The sequence below is a fragment of the Perca flavescens genome, chromosome 11 (genome assembly GCF_004354835.1).
Source record: "Perca flavescens isolate YP-PL-M2 chromosome 11, PFLA_1.0, whole genome shotgun sequence".
Classification (NCBI taxonomy): domain Eukaryota; kingdom Metazoa; phylum Chordata; class Actinopteri; order Perciformes; family Percidae; genus Perca; species Perca flavescens.
Genome location: NC_041341.1, coordinates 4,686,471 through 4,706,138, shown reverse-complemented (window position 1 = coordinate 4,706,138; position 19,668 = coordinate 4,686,471). Strand labels below are relative to the sequence as shown.

Below are 19,668 nucleotides of genomic sequence, written 5' to 3'. Positions count from 1 at the left end.
AATCGTTATTCTGTTAGCTGCGATAGTGGGACAGCTGATTTCATTGCCTCTTCTCACTGGTCCATTGATAACCCAGCCGAGTATGGTTCTGACAGCATAAGGTCCTTCATTGTTGCTGAGTACCACTTGCCATGGTTCCATTACCTTTGGCACATTGGTCCCAATTAACAGCTCCACATCAGCATCAATTACAGGAATTTCCACAGAGCTAAAGTGTGGCCAAGCACTTAACTCTTCCTGTCGTGGAATGTTGTCCCGAGTCACAGGCATCTTACACTGGGTGTAGACTTCTGGCAATTCAAAGTAGATGTTACCATTAAGTGCAGCTGTCTCCAGTCCTGAGATAACATGACTGTCAACAAACTTTTCTTGATTCATAGTCCTTAACAGGATTTTGGCACTCCTTCCTCTGACCTTTAGCTCCCTCATGAGTCGCTCAGAGCAGAAAGTGGCAGTGCTGCCAGGATCTAAAAATGCATATGTGGTTAGCATTTTGCTGCCTTTCTTAGCCTTAATCTGTACAGGCACAATTGCCAAGATGCTGTCCTGTGCTCCGGCCCCTATATGGCCACATGTCATGGGAGAAACTGCATGACTGGTTCCTGATATTTCCTGCTGTGTGTCCTCTGAATTGATTTTCTTCTCTCTTGAATGGATGTGAAGGATGGTAGGATGTTTTAAATTACACACTTTGCAAGACAGACACCTATGACCGTCCTTGCTTATGTGTCCAACAGATAAACACCCAAAACAAACACCTTTCTCCTTCAAGAAGTTCATTTTTACACTGTGTAACTTCTTCTCCATTTTGGGACACGACTCCAATTTGTGACTCTCTTCACACAGCAGACAAAACACCCTTGTTGGTTTATCAGGTAACTTTCTCTCATTTTGCATTTGAGTCACAGGTTGAGCATTGACAGCTGCCACAGAAGTAGCGAAACTGCTTCCTTTTCCTTTAAAGCATCCTTGTGAGACTTTATTTCTCTCTTTATACTAAGGTGTTGAGGTGAATGTGTCCTGAATGTTTCCAAAGAGTGGACTGGAAGCAATGGGCACTTGCCTTTCAATTAAGTTGACAATATCACTGAATCCTGCTTTGCAACTATGCTTCTCCTGCAGCTCATAAGCAGTGTTTCTCCATTTTTCCCTCAATTTATATGGTAACTTCAAGACAATAGCACGCATGTTGGATGGCATATTCATCTCTGACATATAGCTGATGTCCTCCATAGCATGTGAGACAGACACGTAAAAACAAAGCAAAAGCTTGCAAAGCTTCAATGTCTTCTGATTTTACTGATGGCCATCCAAAAGCTTTCTCCATGTATGCAATGTCTATTTTTTGTTCATTTCCAAAGCGTTCCTTTGAAAGGGTCCTTGCTCTTTGATATCCTCTGTCTGGTGGCATTTGTTGACAGCTCTTAACCATGTCCCTTGGGTGCCCTTTGGTATACTGCTCCAAAAAGTATAAACAGTCTATGCTGCTAGCAGCCGTTCCTTCCACTCCATGCTCAAATGCTCTGATAAATGTGCTATACTCAAGAGGGTCTCCATCAAAACTTGGTATATCCCTTGGAGGTAATGATAATAAAGAATGTTGTTGCACTAGCAGAGCAGTTATTTCATTTTGTCGTTGCATGATGGAAAGAAGATTGACTTGGTCAAGATTAGTTTGCATCAGGTCAACACGTTGAATGGGTTCCTTTGTGTCATGTATTGCATGAGATGTTTCCTGAAATATTTGAGGAATGCTTGGTTGGGGATTCAGAGCATAAACATTTGGTCCAACATGCTTTGAAAATGTCTCCTGGTGTCGTGCTCCCACTGATATGGCAGTTTTGTTGCCTCCTATTGGTGGAAGATTCAACTGATGATTGGAATAGTTAGGCTGTGCCTCCATTAGCTCTGCCATATTACTGCCTCCTGTTGGTGGATGATTGAATTGATGCTTTGAACTTTGTGGAACAAATTCCATAGCAGAGAGTCTGAGAGAAGATTTAGAACTTTAGAACTTCTCAGATAAGAATTCATTCCATCTGAATGAGCTCTCGAGCTCTGCCCATCAGATGCTCTGTACACATTAACCTTTGCAGTTTGAACAGCAATTTGACTTTGCAATTCCAGCAATTCCTTTTTCTGTCGGATTTGCTCCTCCTGAGCGTCCAGCTCATGTCTTTCTTTAAGGGCAGCTGCCTTTGCAATGAGAGCAGCCCTTTCCGCCTCTGCTTTTAGGCACGCAGAGGAAATTGAAGACCTTGAAGACCTTTGACTGTAACGGCCAGTTGATGAGCCTGTTTTACCACCAACATTAGAAATGCTGTCCCCTGGACCAATGTCATCAGTGACAACAGTTGTGGCAGGTGCAGTTTTGAGCACAGTTTTGTTTAGTGCAGCATCATCGTCATCATCATCATCATCATCATCATCATCATCATCATTGTCCCTTTTGTCAAGCAACCACTTGTCCATGTTTTGTATTATTGCTTTATTGCTGTGCATTTGTGTTTCAACCCATTCATTTTGTTTTGACATTTCATCCTCAGGTAGCTTTTGTTTCAATGATTCATGAAACTGTTCAATTTCCACACAAAGTTTCAAACACATTTCATCTTTGTTTGTACCTCAGACACATTTCCCTTTGAAAGCATCAGTTGCTTAACTTCCTTTGTTAATTTGAGTAGTTTCTTTATCCTAGAATTCCTTTCCTTTTGATTTGATATTATTTTTAATTCCAATGCTTTGGCCGTTAGTTTGACCAATCTTTTACCACGTTCATTTTCCGTTTCACTTTGATTGACAGCTGCAGACATATCACTCATTTTGATATTGATTTAGCAGAACTGCTGAAGACTATTAAGAATTGTAGTAGGATGTACCTGTATCCCTTTTGTGAGAAGGCCAATCTCTTCCACACAGCGTAACAATTCTTGTTTTGTCCTACCGTGATTCTTCTGCGAAGCTTTTGCGCAGGCTGTATCTGTGTCCAAGTGAGTGGATTCAGCTGGCACGAACTGAGTGAAGCGCGGCGCTGTCCTTCCTCCTGCAGATCCAACCGTTCCGTCCTTTGAAGCTAAGTTTTTCAACAAAATGTAGTGGCAATCTGTCCACAAAAAATGCCACTGCAGGGAATTTCAAGCCATTTCCAACTCTTGCTGTTGCCAAAAAATGAGGTCCGCCATCGCCGTATAGTTAATTCTTTATTGTAGAAATGTAAGTGATTAAAAACGAACAGACGAGATCTAAAAACCATCACTATGGCACAGCTGAGGTTGAAAAACTGTGTGGCTTCCCAGACTAGATTTTCCCTCTGGCTCACCTGTGATTCCCTTACTACCCTGGCTAATTAGGGCATACACACAGGTGTGCAGGTGACGTAACGATCAAACCATTCACAAAAACCTACCTTGAGGACTGTACTGTAAAGTGCCTCCTGACCTATCCAAACACCTGAAGCGCATTTTCAGTAATATTTTTCCTTGAAAAATGGGAACTGCTGTGTCCGTGTAGATGAGAGAAGCAAAGTGTATGCGCGTTGTGCACACGTAACGTTATGGCCAAGCATGCGCCCCTAAAATATCATCTGAATAACGCGCCACTGACTTTAGACTAGGTTTTTCCTGGTCTGTGGCGGAATTGTTTTCTGAAACTGCAAGATAGCACCAGGGAACGTTTGTGCCTGAATAGGCCTCCTCTTTTCGCTGAACCGCCCCCGGGAGCGCAAATACATTCCCTAATTTACAGACATGTGTCTGTGGAGGGAAAAGTCCGCTGTGCGTCGGGTGCAAAATAGGAATGATACATGCGTCGGTGTACAAAGGCAATTGCGCTGAGTGCAAAATAGGGCCCCTAGTAACTCGATAATTTAGCTGTAAAGTATGCTTTCAACTCAGGACAGCGCCACTTCTCACAAATACAGATAGGATTGGAGATGAAAATTATCTGGAGATGCTACGTACCAGGTTTTGTGCAGATCGTTTGCACGGCCTAGGACTAGTTCGAAAAAGTTGGTTTTGCGCATTGCACGATATTGCAAAAATATTCTAAACAGAAATGGGCGTGGCCTATATCATGTGATTCAGCTTGATTCAAGGAACACGTGGATGTATGGTTTTCTAATTTGTGATATGTAATGTGGGAGTTAAAGGCAACAAATAATTATAGCGCCACCTAGTGGTCCACATGTGTAATTTTTGGTAGGTGTGGTCCATGACCCATTGTCCATCTACCCTGTAAATTTAAAGTTGTTCACATTAGTGTAAGTGGTGAATCTAGACTTGGGTCCCTTAGGCCACGCCCACTTTGACCCCTCAGTACCCCCACTCTAGAGTCGGTCTGAAGATGCTACGGTCCACGTTTCATGCAGATCTGTCACACGGTCTAGGAGGATATTGAAAAAGTGATTCAGTTGGATCCAGGGAACGCATGGATGTATGTTTTTTGAATGTGTACGGTGTGGGAGTTATAGGGCCAAACGCGCTATAGCGCCACCTAGTGGTGGAAGTGGGTCATTTCTTGCGCCTGAGGTCCTTGCGGAGTTTCGGACCAGTCCTGAAAATGGCAACCCCCCACCATGTACGGTTTAGGCTGTAGTCTGAGTTTCAGGCGGAGAAGAATAATGATGATGGAGGAAAATAATCTTTAGAAAAACAATAGGGTTCAACAGCCCTGCTATGCGAATGGTGTAGCTCTGCTACCGCCGGTTCTTCCACACTCGGGCTTGGACCCCTAATAAAGATGCAAAAGAGCCCAACAATTACCATAAAGACACAAAACAACAGCAAAGAGACACAAATTGAATGTGATGAAGTTGTTGAATATCACATATTCAATTTGTGTCTCTTCAGTATTCAGTATTCTGCTTAAATACAACAAATTGCTTGTTGAAATTAAAGCAAGTGAAAGGAAATTATTTCCAACTTTCTTTTATTGAACAAATTATACATTGAATATAAAAACCACTAAAAAATGAATGACAATTGAAAATTACAATTTACAGTGCAGTTTTCTGTTGATATTTTCTTTACAATAACTAAATGTCTCTTGGTGTCTTTTACGATGTGTTTGTTTTTAGACCAGTTGCTCTTACCACCATCATTGCCAAGTGTTTTGAAAGATAAATATATACTCCCATAGAAACTGATCCAAAAACTGGGCGACTTGAGCTTGAGCAGTTCACTATGCTTCTGAATATTGGACTTTCTTTCCCAATATCCTCAACTCTCATCCTCAGCCCCCTCCTCTACACCCTTTTCACACACCACTGCTCCTGAATTTACACCTCCAATCAAAGACGTAGCAGACATGGGGTACGCGGTGTGTCCAATACCATCATCAAATTTATGGACGACAACACCGTTGATGTCCTTATAACAGACAATGACGAAACACATCTTTCTCACCCCCCCACACACACACACACACACACTTCCAAAGACTGAAAGAACTTGAATCACTGTTTTGCACAATCGTTTCATGCTGCTAACTTGAATGCTTTTTAAAAACTTGTTTTACTATTTAAGATAACTTGTATATATTTTGCCTTTATTCATACATTTTCTAGTTGCGTTTGTGTTCTGTTTACTTAAGCATGAAAAAGATGAATAAATAATGATGATAAAGTTGTATTGATCATCAGAGGTCTCCAGCTGTGAGCAGTGTGACAGAGTTGATCCACTGAGATCATAGGTATCAGAGGTGTCAAGTAACGAAGTACAAATACTTCGTTACCTTACTTAAGTAGAAATTTTGGGTATCTATACTTTACTGGAGTAATTATTTTACAGCATACTTTTTACTTCTACTCCTTACATTTTAAAAATAGCCTCGTTACTCATATTTCAGTTCGGCTTGTTTTCATTCCGGCTCGTCATCGTTCAAAAAAAACACACTCAAAAAACCCTATCCAGATCGCTCCATCCTGAGAGAATGAATGTGATTGTGGTTGGATGAGTATAAACATAGTCATTCCGACACCCTATTGATTTGTACGCAATCCATCAAACCTGCACAGACCCGGTGGCGATATTACGAATCCCACTATGGCCACGCAAAGACCCGCCCTTCAATGGCGTTCACACACTACTACTGGCCAGGCGTCCATGCTTACATGTACAGGTCCTATCCCCTGACCAATCCCCTAACCCTAACCTTAACCACTTGAGGTGAAATGCCTAACCCCAACCAATCGAGCTGCTTCGTAGGGCGGGTCTTGGCGTGGCCATAGTGGGATTCGTAATTTTGCGACCCGGTGCTAATACGCCACCGGTGCTTTAACGACCATTATCTACCGGACCGAATAGCAACGCTGATTTCGGTGCCTTATTTAGATGACACTTAGATGACTACGCTTCTCTCTGATGCTCCGAAAACGGACGTTAGAGGGAACTGAAACATCACCGCACGGGACGCTAGTTAACACTACAGTTGGCAGCAGCTAACGTTAGCCTACAGTTAGTTAGCAGCTGGAGTAAACACGGTTAAAATGCTGACAGCTAAACGGTGTAAAGTGTGTCTGTATTTCACTGGAGAGGATTGTAACACCAGACTGTAGCTGCCGTTGTTTTCAGCCCTTCTGAGTTTGCAGGTATGATTTTAATATTACATTATTATAGTCATATGATTTTGTCCTAACGTTTTGGGGTTAAGCTGTTGTCCTTAATGGCATTGTTTCCCCCTTACATCAGGGGTCTTCAACGTTTTTTAAACCAAGGACCCCTTAACTTAAAGTGAGATGTAGCAAGGACCCACTACTACATATTGTATGAAATTAAGTTGCCTATTAAACTGGGCCTACAATAACAGTTAGGGCAACCTAAAGCCTTCTTACATACCCTTTTTTCATAAGCTATTAAAATATTAATTGTTGGCATGATTTTATAATATTTTAATGTTACATACTGTATGTGGCACAGTAAATCTAGGATTAACTGTATCTCTGGGCTGATATCTTAGGGACTCCCTTACCTATAGGCCAGTAAGCCTATCATCAGTGGGAATTGATTTAGGCAAGCCTAAACTGAACAACCGTGATTTCCGATCCCTCAGGCGGCACTGCATCAAGAATCGTCATTCATCTATAAGCGATATCACCACACGGGCTCAGTACTACTTTGGCAAACCTTTGTCAAGTACCACAATATGTAGTTACATCCACAAATGCCAGTTAAAACTGTACGGTGCCAAAAGGAAGCCCTATGTTAACGGTGTCCAGAAGCGCCGTCGACTTCTATGGGCTCGGAGGCATCTGGGATGGACCATCACACAGTGGAAACGTGTACTGTGGTCAGATGAATCAGTATTTCAGGTATTTTTAGGGAGAAATGGATGCCGTGTGCTCCGGACCAAAGAAGAAAAGGATCATCCAGACTGTTACCAGCAACAAGTCCAAAAGCCAGGGTCTGTCATGGTATGGGGTTGTGTCAGTGCCCTTCGTGAGCTTAGAATTATAAGGTTCTATCTCCACTTTTGATCGAAATTGAGTTTTTGACATAATCTGATCCATTAGGTGTTTATTAATGCCTGTGTGGTTTTATTTTTTTAATTAAATATTTTGTTAGTTAGTTATTAATAAAATAAAAAGGTTCCTTCTCACAAAACATAAACCAAGTTGGGATTATACGGTTCTATCTCCAGTAGATTCAATATCCAATCAAAACCCTGAATGAACACGGACGGACCAATCAAAACCCCCCTCTTAACTCTTTAGCCTGGACAAAGACCTAAGGGCTGGACATTAGCCTGGACATTTGAAGCCGGCGATGGCGCCCAAAAGGTGTAAATGTATAGAAGCCACTGAAAGAGATCGGTAAGTAGAAGCACACTTCATCATTAGCTAGCTAATGTAAACCAGCTTGTTTGCCAAGGTAGCTAGCTAGCTAGTTTAGCATTAGCGAACGTTAGCATTAGCTTGCTAGCGAACGTTAGCATTAGCTTGCTATCGAACATTAGCATTAGCTTGCTAGCGAACGTTAGCATTAGCTTGCTATCGAACATTAGCATTAGCTTGCTAGCGAACGTTAGCATTAGCTTGCTATCGAACATTAGCATTAGCTTGCTAGCGAACGTTAGCATTAGCTTACTAGCTCACCAACAGCTCGCTTACAGTTTTGCACCTGTAAATCTATGTATGTGACAAATAAACATCCTTGTATCCTTGTAGATGGGCAACTGCAGCTTAACTAACATAAAACCAATTTCTAACTTTACTCCCCTTCCATAAATGCAAGCTGCTAGCTTTTTAAGCTTGCTAGATTATTGGTGTCTTGATGACTGCAGCCTAATTTAGCGCCAATTTCTCACTTACTCCCCTTCCATAAATGCAAGCTAACTAGCTTTTTAAGCTTGCTAGATTATTGGTGTCTTGATAAAAGTTGCCCCATTTATATCAGGATAATAATTAAATAGTTTTTTGTTACAGAAATGATGATAATGGTGAAAGTCCTCCAAAGGGAGTGAGAGTGGCATAGAGGACAGGAGAATCTAATGGTGGGTACTTCTATAGATGGGTGGACTTTCTGTTGTATTTACCGTGCCTTTGTTTGTCCAATACCCAAACTATGTTCTCAGTGTCATAAAACAAAATGATAAACTGACACATTATTATAATATTGGATCATTTAATAATAAAGAATCTTTAGCTTCTCTTGGCTACTGCTGGGGTTATGTTTTTGCAGATTTGATGGGCAGTGAATGCTCGAGTTGCACAGATGTTTTCAGACACTACAATGTAGGCAAACATGCCACTGGCAGTGTGTACACTAAGAAGTACATTATTCACAAGGCCTATTTGACTGTTTATCCTGTTGAGTCTTTGTAAGGAAAATGATGGTAGTAGTCCTGGACAGTGCCTCAGTGGGTCCCATTGTCTAATCTTTATCCATGTTAAGCCGGTACCAGTTAAGGGTGAGAATTTAAAAACGAATCTAATGAATTACAACAATACATTATTGATTAGAAGTGTGTTTAGAATGTTTTTAATGTAATAAATGAACACTGTTTTTAAAACAGTGTTCCGTGAACCATCACCTTATCGTGGTGGAGAGGTTTGTGTGTCTCTGTGAACCTGAGGGCTGTGTTGTCTGGAGCTTTATGCTCCTGGTAGGGTCTCCCAAGGCAAAGTGGTCTCAGGTGAGGGGCCAGACAAAGAATGGTTCAAAAACTCCAATGAAAAAGCTAAGCAGAGATGGAGTGACCCTGCCCGGAGGAAGCCCGGGGCCCCCGTCTGGAGCCAGGCCCAGACGGTGGGCTCGTCGGCGAGCGCCTGGTGGCCGGGTTTGCCACAGAGCCCGGCCGGGCACAGCCCGAACAAGCTACGTGGCAACTCCCTCTCCATCCCATGGGCCCACCACCTGTGGGAGGAACCGTTGGGGTCGGGTGCGATGCCACATGGGTGGCAGTGAAGGTCAGGGGCCTCGACGGACCAGACCCGGGCGGCAGACGCTGGCTCTGGGGACGGGAACGTCACCTCTCTGGGGGAAAGGAGCCGGAACTGGTGCGGGAGGTGGAGCGCTACCGGTTAGATCTGGTGGGGCTTACCTCTACGCACAGTCTTGGTTCTGGAACCATACTCCTGGATAGGGGTTGGACTCTTTTCTTCTCCGGAGTTGCCCAGGGTGTGAGGCGCCGGGCGGGTGTGGGGATACTCAGAAGCCCCCGGCTGAGCGCCGCTGTGTTGGAGTTTACCCCGGTGGACGAGAGGGTCGCCTCCCACGCCTGCGGGTTGTGGGGGGAAAACTCTGACTGTTGTTTGTGCATATGCACCAAACAGGAGTTCGGAGTATTCGGCCTTCTTGAGACCTTGACTGGAGTCCTGCATGGGGCTCCAGTGGGGGACTCCATTGTTCTGCTGGGGACTTCAACGCACACGTGGGCAATGATGGAGACACCTGGAGAGGCGTGATTGGGAGGAACGGCCTCCCTGATCTAAACCAGAGTGGTTGTTTGTTCTTGGACTTCTGTGCTAGTCATGGATTGTCTATAACGAACACCATGTTCGAACATAGGGATGCTCATAAGTGTACCTGGTACCAGAGCACCCTAGGGCCAAGGTCAATGATCGATTTCATAATCGTTTCATCTGATCTGAGGCCATATGTTTTGGACACTCGGGTGAAGAGAGGGGCAGAGCTGTCAACCGATCACCATCTGGTGGTGAGTTGGGTCAGAGGGTGGGGGAAGACTCTGGACAGACCTGGTAAGCCCAAACGTGTAGTGCGGGTAAATTGGGAACGTCTGGAGGAGGCCCCTGTCCAACAGACTTTCAACTCACACCTCCGGCGGAGCTTTTCGTGCATCCCTGTGGAGGCTGGGGGCATTGAACCCGAGTGGAGAATGTTCAAAGTTTCCATTGCTGAAGCTGCGGCGAGGAGCTGTGGTCTTAGGGTCTTAGGTGCCTCAAGGGGCGGTAACCCACGAACACCGTGGTGGACACCGGTGGTCAGGGAAGCCGTCCGACTGAAGAAGGAGTCTTTCCGGGATATGTTATCCCGGAGGACTCCGGAGGCAGTTGCAGGGTACCAAAGGGCCCGAAGGGCTGCAGCCTCTGCCGTGAAAGAGGCAAAGCAGCGGGTGTGGGAGAAGTTTGGAGAAGACATGGAGAAGGACTTTCGGTCGGCACCAAAGTGCTTCTGGAAAACTGTTTGCCACCTCAGGAGGGGAAGGGGAACCATCCAAGCTGTGTACAGTAAGGATGGGACACTGTTGACCTCAACTGAGGAGGTAATAGGGCGGTGGAAGGAGCACTTTGAGGAACTCCTGAATCCGACTAATACGCCCTCTATGTTAGAGGCAGAGCTGGAGGATAATGGGGGATTGTCGTCGATTTCCCAGGCGGAAGTCATTGATGTAGTCAAACAACTCCACAGTGGCAAAGCCCCAGGGATTGATGAGATCCGTCCAGAAATGCTCAAGGCTCTGGGTGTGGAGGGGCTGTCCTGGTTGACACGCCTCTTCAACATTGCGTGGAAGTCTGGGACGGTGCCAAAGGAGTGGCAGACTGGGGTGGTGGTTCCCCTTTTTAAAAAGGGGGACCAGAGGGTGTGTGCCAATTATAGGGGTATCACACTTCTCAGCCTCCCTGGTAAAGTCTACTCCAAGGTGCTGGAAAGGAGGGTTCGGCCGATAGTCGAACCTCGGGTTGAGGAGGAACAATGCGGATTCCGTCCTGGTCGTGGAACAACGGACCAGCTCATCACTCTCGCAAGGATCCTGGAGGGAGCCTGGGAGTATGCCCAACCGGTCTACATGTGTTTTGTGGATTTGGAGATACTGTGGGAGGTGCTGCGGGAGTATGGGGTGAGGGGGTCTCTTCTCAGGGCCATCCAATCTCTGTACAACCAAAGCGAGAGCTGTGTCCGGGTTCTCGATAGTAAGTCGGACTTGTTTCAGGTGAGGGTTGGCCTCCGCCAGGGCTGCGCTTTGTCACCAATCCTGTTTGTAGTATTTATGGACAGGATATCGAGGCGTAGTCGGGGTGGGGAGGGGTTGCAGTTTGGTGGGCTGGGGATCTCATCGCTGCTCTTTGCAGATGATGTGGTCCTGATGGCATCATCGGCCTGCGACCTTCAGCACTCACTGGATCGGTTCGCAACCGAGTGTGAAGCGGTTGGGATGAGGATCAGCACCTCTAAATCTGAGGCCATGGTTCTCAGCAGGAAACCGATGGAATGCCTTCTCCAGGTAGGGAATGAGTCCTTACCCCAAGTGAAGGAGTTCAAGTACCTTGGGGTTGTGTTCGTGAGTGAGGGCACAATGGAGCGGGAGATTGGTCGGAGAATCGGCGCAGCGGGTGCGGTATTGCATTCAATCTATCGCACCGTTGTGACGAAAAGAGAGCTTAGCCAGAAGGCAAAGCTCTCGATCTACCGGTCAGTTTTCGTTCCTACCCTCACCTATGGTCATGAAGGCTGGGTCATGACCGAAAGAACGAGATCCAGGGTACAAGCGGCTGAAATGGGTTTCCTCAGGAGGGTGGCTGGCGTCTCCGTTAGAGATAGGAAGCTCAGTCATCCGTGAGGAACTCGGAGTAGAGCCGCTGCTCCTTTGCGTCGAAAGGAGCCAGTTGAGGTGGTTCGGGCATCTGGTAAGGATGCCCCCCTGGGCGCCTCCCTAGGGAGGTGTTCCAGGCACGCCCAGCTGGGAGGAGGCCTCGGGAAGACCCAGGACTAGGTGGAGGGATTATATCTCCAACCTGGCCTGGGAACGCCGATCCCCAGTCGGAGCTGGTTAATGTTGCTCGGGAAAGGGAAGTTTGGGGTCCCCTGCTGGAGCTGCTCCCCCCGCGACCCGACACCGGATAAGCGGACGAAGATGGATGGATGGATGGATGTTTTTAAAATGTTTCAGAGCACAGAGTGGTGGAAAGGGATGAAAACATAACTTTCATGATGTTACACAATATTTTGTATGTTTTAATCTACTAAATTAACCGTTTTTAATGTATGTAATATGCTTCCTAAATGTTTTACAGTACAGAGGAGTGAGGTGTAGTATGTAAAGAAAACATAGCTGTAATTTTTCCATGTCCATGTTCTTTAAAAATAAAAATATTTTTTTTTTTACAAACTTGCTTGGCTTTGATTCATACTATACTATTATATATTATATTATATACTACAAGCTTTGTGCTTGTATTATAAATATATAAATTGATTAAAATCAATGGTTATATACATTTATTCTTTGAAATGTGGGGTTTTATTTGTAAAAGTGGAGATAGAACCTTATAATTCCAAACAGAATCAGAGCTTTCAGAATTATAAGGGTCTATCTCCATTTGGGCCATCTTAAAAAATCCCATTTCCAAATGTGCCAGGATTTTGATATTCTATCCTCAAAGTACCTGTAGGGTGATGGTCTTGTTGAGCTATAATAGTAGATTATACTACATAACAGTTTTGCCAGCTGGGATGTAAAAACTTTGATGCTCAATATCTCAGAACTACCCTAAACGGAGATAGAACCTTATAATTCTAAACTCACGCCTTGGCAAAGGTAACTTGCACTTCTGTGATGGCACCATTAATGCTGAAAAGTACATAGAGATTTTGGAGCACAATATGCTGCCTTCAAGAAGACATCTTTTCCAGGGACGTTCATAACCAAGATAATGCAAAACCACATTCTGCACACATTACAAAGTCCTGGCTGCGGAGGAAGAGGATATGGGTACTTGACTGGCCTGCCTGCAGTCCCGACCTGTCAACAATAGAGAATGTGTGGCGCATTTTGAAGCGCAAAATGCGACAACGAAGACGCCGTACTGTTGCCCACCTTCAGACTTGTTTGCAGCAAGAATGGTAAAAATTACACCTTCATCACTTGGTGTCTTCAGTCTCTAAACATCTTTCAAGTGTTAAAAGGAATGGCAACGTTACAAAGTGGTAAATGGTTTACTGTTCCAACTTTTTTTGAAATGTGTTGTAAGAACCAAAATAGGAATTTTTTTTTTTTGAAAAAAAACAACAAAAGTCATGAGAAACACGTTAAAGTATGTGCTGTTGTATTGTCTGCAATGAAATGCAAGTCAAAGTACATTTAGAAATCACTACTTTCTTTTTTTATTTGTGTTTTCCATACTGTCCCAACTTTTTCTGATTTGGGGTTGTAAAAATAGAACTGTGTGTAATTAAAGAACACAACAGGAAGTGAAAAATAAAGATTCATGTAGATTTAAACTTTGGAGGTCATTGTCTAACAGATTAGCTGTTTAGATGGACATGATTCCTAAAAAGTAACACATCCTGTAACAAGTGTAATGTTTTGAATGTGAAGAATGTTTTGAACAATAAAGGAGAATTTCCTTTAAATAAATAAAGAAATTTGCACCAAAAATTGTTGCTTAAAAATTGACCAGAATGCAGGAAATGAAGAGTTTGACAGACAATATTTTATTAAGGACGATCCCCAGACCCCCCAGTTATAATGTGTCCCCCCATCAATGTGTAAACCAAACCTCCACCCTTGACTGAGAGGCAGAACCATCATCAGATCCAGAGGTTCAGCAGCTGGATCTATAAAACAACATGTCTGCCCTCTGCTGGAGACCCTGAGCTAACACATCACCGTCTGTCTGTTGGCTTTTAAACAGTGTTGGGGAGGAACTAGTTACATGTAACAGAGGTAATAAAGGTACATGTAATCTGTTACAGTTACTGGGAAAAAAATGTGTGGTTGAATTGCAGTTAACTGTGAAAATATTCATGATTACATTGGGAGTTAGATGTGAATATTATCTGTAAAAGGCTAGGCCATATTTTGTTGCTTTGCATGTTTTTCATGTGCACAATATCTTCTTTTGACATTTCCAGCCACAGCTGTTCAGTAAAGTTAGATGCTATTATTCTGATGCTTTGGATTGGTTCTCACCTTTCTGACAGTTAAATCACCTCTCAAGCTGTCTGAGAGTTTCCACTATATGTAGGGTGTGTGACAAAAAGCAGAGGGGGGGGCGTTGATCATCCACAACAAAATAAAACATTAAACATTAAATCCCTCTCCTTAAACTATGGATTAATTAAATGCCACTTGGCCGTGAATGTCAAAACACTTATTCATGCAAATAATCTCAAAATGAAATAGCACAACGTGGTGTAAACATGAAACGCAACACTTACAAGCCAGAGAGCACAGTTGACAAAATACTTTCACCCACGGGTGGCTTGTGGCCCGGAGGTAAAATGGTTGCCCACAACCACAAGGTTGGTGAATCAATCCCAGGTCATTTGACCATATGTAAAAGAGTCCCTGAGCAAGACACTGAACCCCAAGTTGCTCCCTGGATGCATCCAGTTAAATGCAGTAATAGAATTTCACTATGTTGTACTGTGTGTATGTGACAATTAAGAATCAAGTTTTATCATTTCTGAAATGCTCGTTCGTTCCTTGGGAGTGTTTGTGCCTAAAATTAACTGTCATCGCTGCATTACGCTCACTTTTTCTGGCTTGACTCCACTACCATGGCCCCTACCATGGTCATCTGGTGATGTCTGTAGCCAGCTCACAGTCACCTTTTGCTGGCTAAACAACTGCTGCTGGTAGCCGGCGTCCCGGAGCTCTGTAGCAGCTGAATAAAACCAGCACCTGCTGCTCGGAGTTTATCGTTCTCTGCATAGACTGTTCATGTTACAGCACTTCACTTAGTTTAAAACACTTATTATTTAGCCTATAATTAATATAGGGTCTAGGCTATTGGTCACTTTGAGGTGTAGGAGGGGGGGTACATTTTGTCTCCACCGGGGGATAACAATAATTGAGCAGAAGCAGGGATATGTATGTGAGTTCAAGCCCCCAGGGGAAATATTAATGATGTGTCCCTTTTAGAAAACAACAACAGGACCAGACACTGTTTTTGTGACAATATGTCTTTTATTTTTGAATGCTTAGTTGATTATATAGTAAAGGAAATCAGATGAAAAAAGAACACAACACATCAGTTTTAAGAATAAAAAGGAACCAGTTCATTAAACCAGTGGACTATATGAATTATTAATAGTTATTATGAAGTGTTATTACAGTTGCATTCTCCTCTTGTATCACAGAAAGTTCTGACAAAATATACACTTTTATATTCTATCTGGACATTTTGGATAAAAAGATCATAACCACTCATGTCTGGTAGGTTTACCTTTGGACGGAGTCATTCTAGCTTCTTTATGCTAAGCTAGGCTAGCTGTTTCCCCTGTTTCCAATCTTTATGCTAAGCTAAGCAAACGTCTGCTTCAGGGAACTTCATATTTACCGTACGCTAAAATGTAAAAGATGTCTGAGTATTCAAATGTTTCTGTATTTCATTTTGTGTTATTTAACTGTAGTTTAAAAGTCCAATTACTGATTAGTTTTTGTCCAGCTCATGAGCCAGTTTCTGTCTATTTTTAAACCCAAATGTGAACTGTTCCCTAACTCTTCAGATAATAAACAAGTGAAAGTGAGTCATCTGTCAGCAGAGAGCTGTTTCTGTCTGCTGAACCAACTGAAAGTGAATCAATGATAGAGATTATAGATGATCTGGAGAGGCATCATGATGGTGTGGTAGAGTTACACACACAGGTTCTTGGAGCAGACAAAAGAAACCTTGCTGGTACAAGCCAAGTCGTTCCAGTTTGCTGTAGAGAGAGTTTACAACCAATGTAAATGATTAAATTAACTTTTATATTTGAAAGTGCAACATACAACAAGATTTTTTAAATATTTTTTTACCTCCAGCCCAGTTCATCGTAAGACAGTTCTCCCCTCCGAGGTTGTTAGGCTCCCCCTTATTCCAGCTTGCGTAGTCAAATTTGGATCCATCAGACCAGAACCACATACCCTCCTGGAGGAGAAAGATTGTTTTAATGTCAAAGTGAAATCAAGAGTTTTTGTTGTAATACTCATTCAGGCCAAAAGACTTCTTATTTTCTACAACAACTCATGAGACCCAACACATTCTCATCAACAGGTTTGTAAGATATTGTATGAAAACGTATGATAATTATGTGAAAAATCCTACGAAATTAGTCAACCGCCTGCGGGTCACATGACAGTTAAATTTAGCTGAGAAAAGGTGACAGTGAGCCGGGTACTGTGCATCATGCAGCGACGACAGTTACATTTAGACACCAAAACAACTAGTTAAGATCAGGATCCAGGACATGAACACTCGTTTACAGGCTGATAGTCTTTTGTTTTCTTCTTCACTTCTTCAGGACATGAACTCTGCTCCCAGGCTTCAGAGCCCTGTGTTTTAGGAGCCAAAGATCCCCCCCATCCTCCTCCCTATGAGGATCTTCATGCTCTTATACAGCAGCAGTCAATGTGCTGCTGACAGTAATAAAGATGTGGAATACATACAGATTACAGAGATTTACTTTTCACAGCTATATGTACGAATGCTTCATAGAACAGGCTGAGAGACAGGTGACATCACTTCCTGTGTGATGATAAAAGTCTCACCTTCGCTGCGTCGGTGCCTCCGATCCAGGCAGTTGTCTGTGCACCGGTCAATTGTAAAATGTAGTTTTTGATGAATCCATGTTCCTTATCTGAGTGGATGGAAGCCAGATTCCCACCAGCAGAGACGCAGAAGGTCTAATGGAGACAATATCATCAGTTTAAAACATTTAGAAAGAAACTAAAACATAATCACATTATTAACAGATCTCAGGGCAGTTTTATAGTCATATGGAACATTTTTATACTTTTAATCAGTAGTGGAAGAAGTATTCATATCCTTTACTTAATACTAATACCACACTGTAAAAATACTCTGTTACAGTAAATCTTATGAAATGAAAATGTTACTTAAATAAAAGTATGTAAGTATCATTGGTATTAACGGGTGTTCATGTGTTGGGAGAGTTTGATCATTTTCTTAATTATGTGGTATTAGTAGTTTTACTGCAGTAAAGTATTACAGTACATTGGTATTAAGCATACATGTGTTATGATGGATGGAACTGCTGTACCTCTGCATCAGACCAGGTCTTTGTCTGGATGTAGAAAGCGAAACAGCGAGAGTCTAACTGAGTCCAACCAGAAGGGCAGCAAGGTGCACCCTGTATGAACAAATAAGCCAAAAACAATCAGACTAGTTTATATTTATGATTATTCATTTACTGATTGTTCCTCCTCTGTGCTGTGGAGATAGAGCTGGCAATGCAAGACTACAATCAGAGCAACCCAACGAGTCAGAGATACTGTTCTGACCTGTTTATTATAAGTTACACAAGACTTTAACAGCCTCTAACTCAGCCAGTTAAGAGCTACATTTAGCTTTACATGTTATATGAATATGGTCCCTGGAGCACAAGTTTTATCAGCCCACAGTTTTCAATGCACATTAAAGAGTGCAACTATTATTAACAAACATTTAAAAATTAAAAAGAATAAACTGCTTGTTAAAAAATGTGTATAATAACAGAAAATGTATTTTTACTGTATCCACACAGCAAATTTGTATTTTTAATTATTTTAGTTATTTTAGTGATTTATTTCTTAAGAGTGTACTTACATATGCAGTCAACAGTCCGCTGGACAAACAGAGCAACAAAGCTAATGGAAAGACTGATGTCATCTGTGGAAAGAAGTTAAACAAAGTCAACATACATCAGACAAGGAAAGAATTTCAGACAATTAATGACTGCAATTGGTTATTAATGAGTCATTCATCAAATTAAAGTATCCAGATTAGTTAATAGTGTATTATAAAATATAGATATGGTTTAATATTTGATAGATTATTCATTGTCATCCGCTGACCGCAACTCTGATTGCCCAGGGGCATCTTTACCAGATGTCTAACTGGGGGATCCCGAGGTGTTCCCAGGCCAGGTTGGAGATATAATCCCTCCACCTAGTCCTGGGTCTTCCCCGAGGCCTCCTCCCAGCTGGACGTGCCTGGAACACCTCCCTAGGGAGTCGCCCAGGGGGCATCCTTACCAGATGGCCAAACCACCTCAATGAGCTCCAGTCATTACCCAGCCTTCATGACCATAGGTGAGGGTAGAAACTCAAACAGGCTGGTAGATCGAGAACTTTGCCTTTTGGCTCAGAACACACAAATTGTGTATGTAATAGTGCCCCCGCTGAGCTGATTCTCCAGTCAACCTCCTGCTCTGTTGTCCCTTCACTCTCAAACAAGTTTAGATGAACTTAAACTGCTGCACTTGGGGTAAGGACTCATTCCCTCCCCCAAAATGTCCTCTTGATACAGACAGGATTATTTATTAATAAAAGTAAAATAGATGAAATTGTGATAATACATTGAAATATAAATACCTTTGCTGAGGTGGTGATTGGCTGACACAGAGGAGAAGAACAAGCTGATGACTGTCACTGAAAGAAAATGTCACAGATCTGAATATTAAACACTCAATAATAACAAATTAGGTCAAACTTCACCTGATTTACATCATTAATGCATTCACTATCTGCACTCATTTGTATCTTTACTCAACAGAATAAACTCTGCAATCTAGCATAAACAACATTTATACATTTTTCAGGCAAATCTTTCTTTCAATGATAATGATAATACAATGTGAAAATTTCCATTAAACTCACATCAGTAATCTTTGTACTGCCTGGTTTGGTTTGGTTTGGAGGGAAAAGAGAGTCACTTATATACCTTAGAAAGGGGAGTGGTCTTAATCATGATTGACAGTTCATGCAATGACGCAGGTAAAGACTTGATATTTAACAGGGTGTTAAAGTCAGGGTCAGTGATAGGCCTGGCAAACTAGATTCCTTTTAAGGATTCGGGTTATTCTGAGTCACTCACTAAACTGATAAGGGTTGTGCGAGTCACTTGAGTCACTTGAGTCACTTGAGTCAGTATTGCTAAATCCTAGTCCTACTTGCCACCTCATGTAGCTGCCCACAGGAGAGCCATTTAGTCACGGGAAAGAAAGCATTTTGACTTAACTTAGTGTAGCCTAGGCAATATATAGGCTTTCAATGTTGAAATAGAAACAGAAACAGTGAATACTTTTTTATTTTAAATCGATTGACCTAATTTTGATATGCTACATCTATACACCAAACCTATAATCTATAAGCATTTTATTTCAGAAATTAAAGAATGGCTTTTGTTGTGGATCTGCTTTTCACCCTGACTCGAGGAGAGACTTCACTCACTCTACAGATCCACTCATGACAACATAGCTGGCTGATTCACGAGACTGACTGACTGAC

General features: G+C 42.6%; 1 protein-coding gene across 1 annotated transcript in view; it reads right to left on the bottom strand.

Moving 5' to 3' along the window:
- LOC114564295 (galactose-specific lectin nattectin-like) overlaps positions 1 to 19,185 on the bottom strand; it is a 108,157-nt gene extending 88,972 nt beyond the window's left edge. Inside the window, exons 1-4 of the mRNA XM_028591553.1 lie at positions 19,039 to 19,185; positions 18,754 to 18,810; positions 17,987 to 18,049; positions 17,442 to 17,531 (exon numbers count right to left, since the gene is read on the bottom strand). Of these exons, the coding sequence (XP_028447354.1) occupies positions 17,442 to 17,531; positions 17,987 to 18,049 (153 nt within the window). The 5' untranslated portion in view covers positions 18,754 to 18,810; positions 19,039 to 19,185. The remainder of the gene's footprint in view (positions 1 to 17,441; positions 17,532 to 17,986; positions 18,050 to 18,753; positions 18,811 to 19,038) is intronic.
- Positions 19,186 to 19,668: the final 483 nt, after the last annotated feature.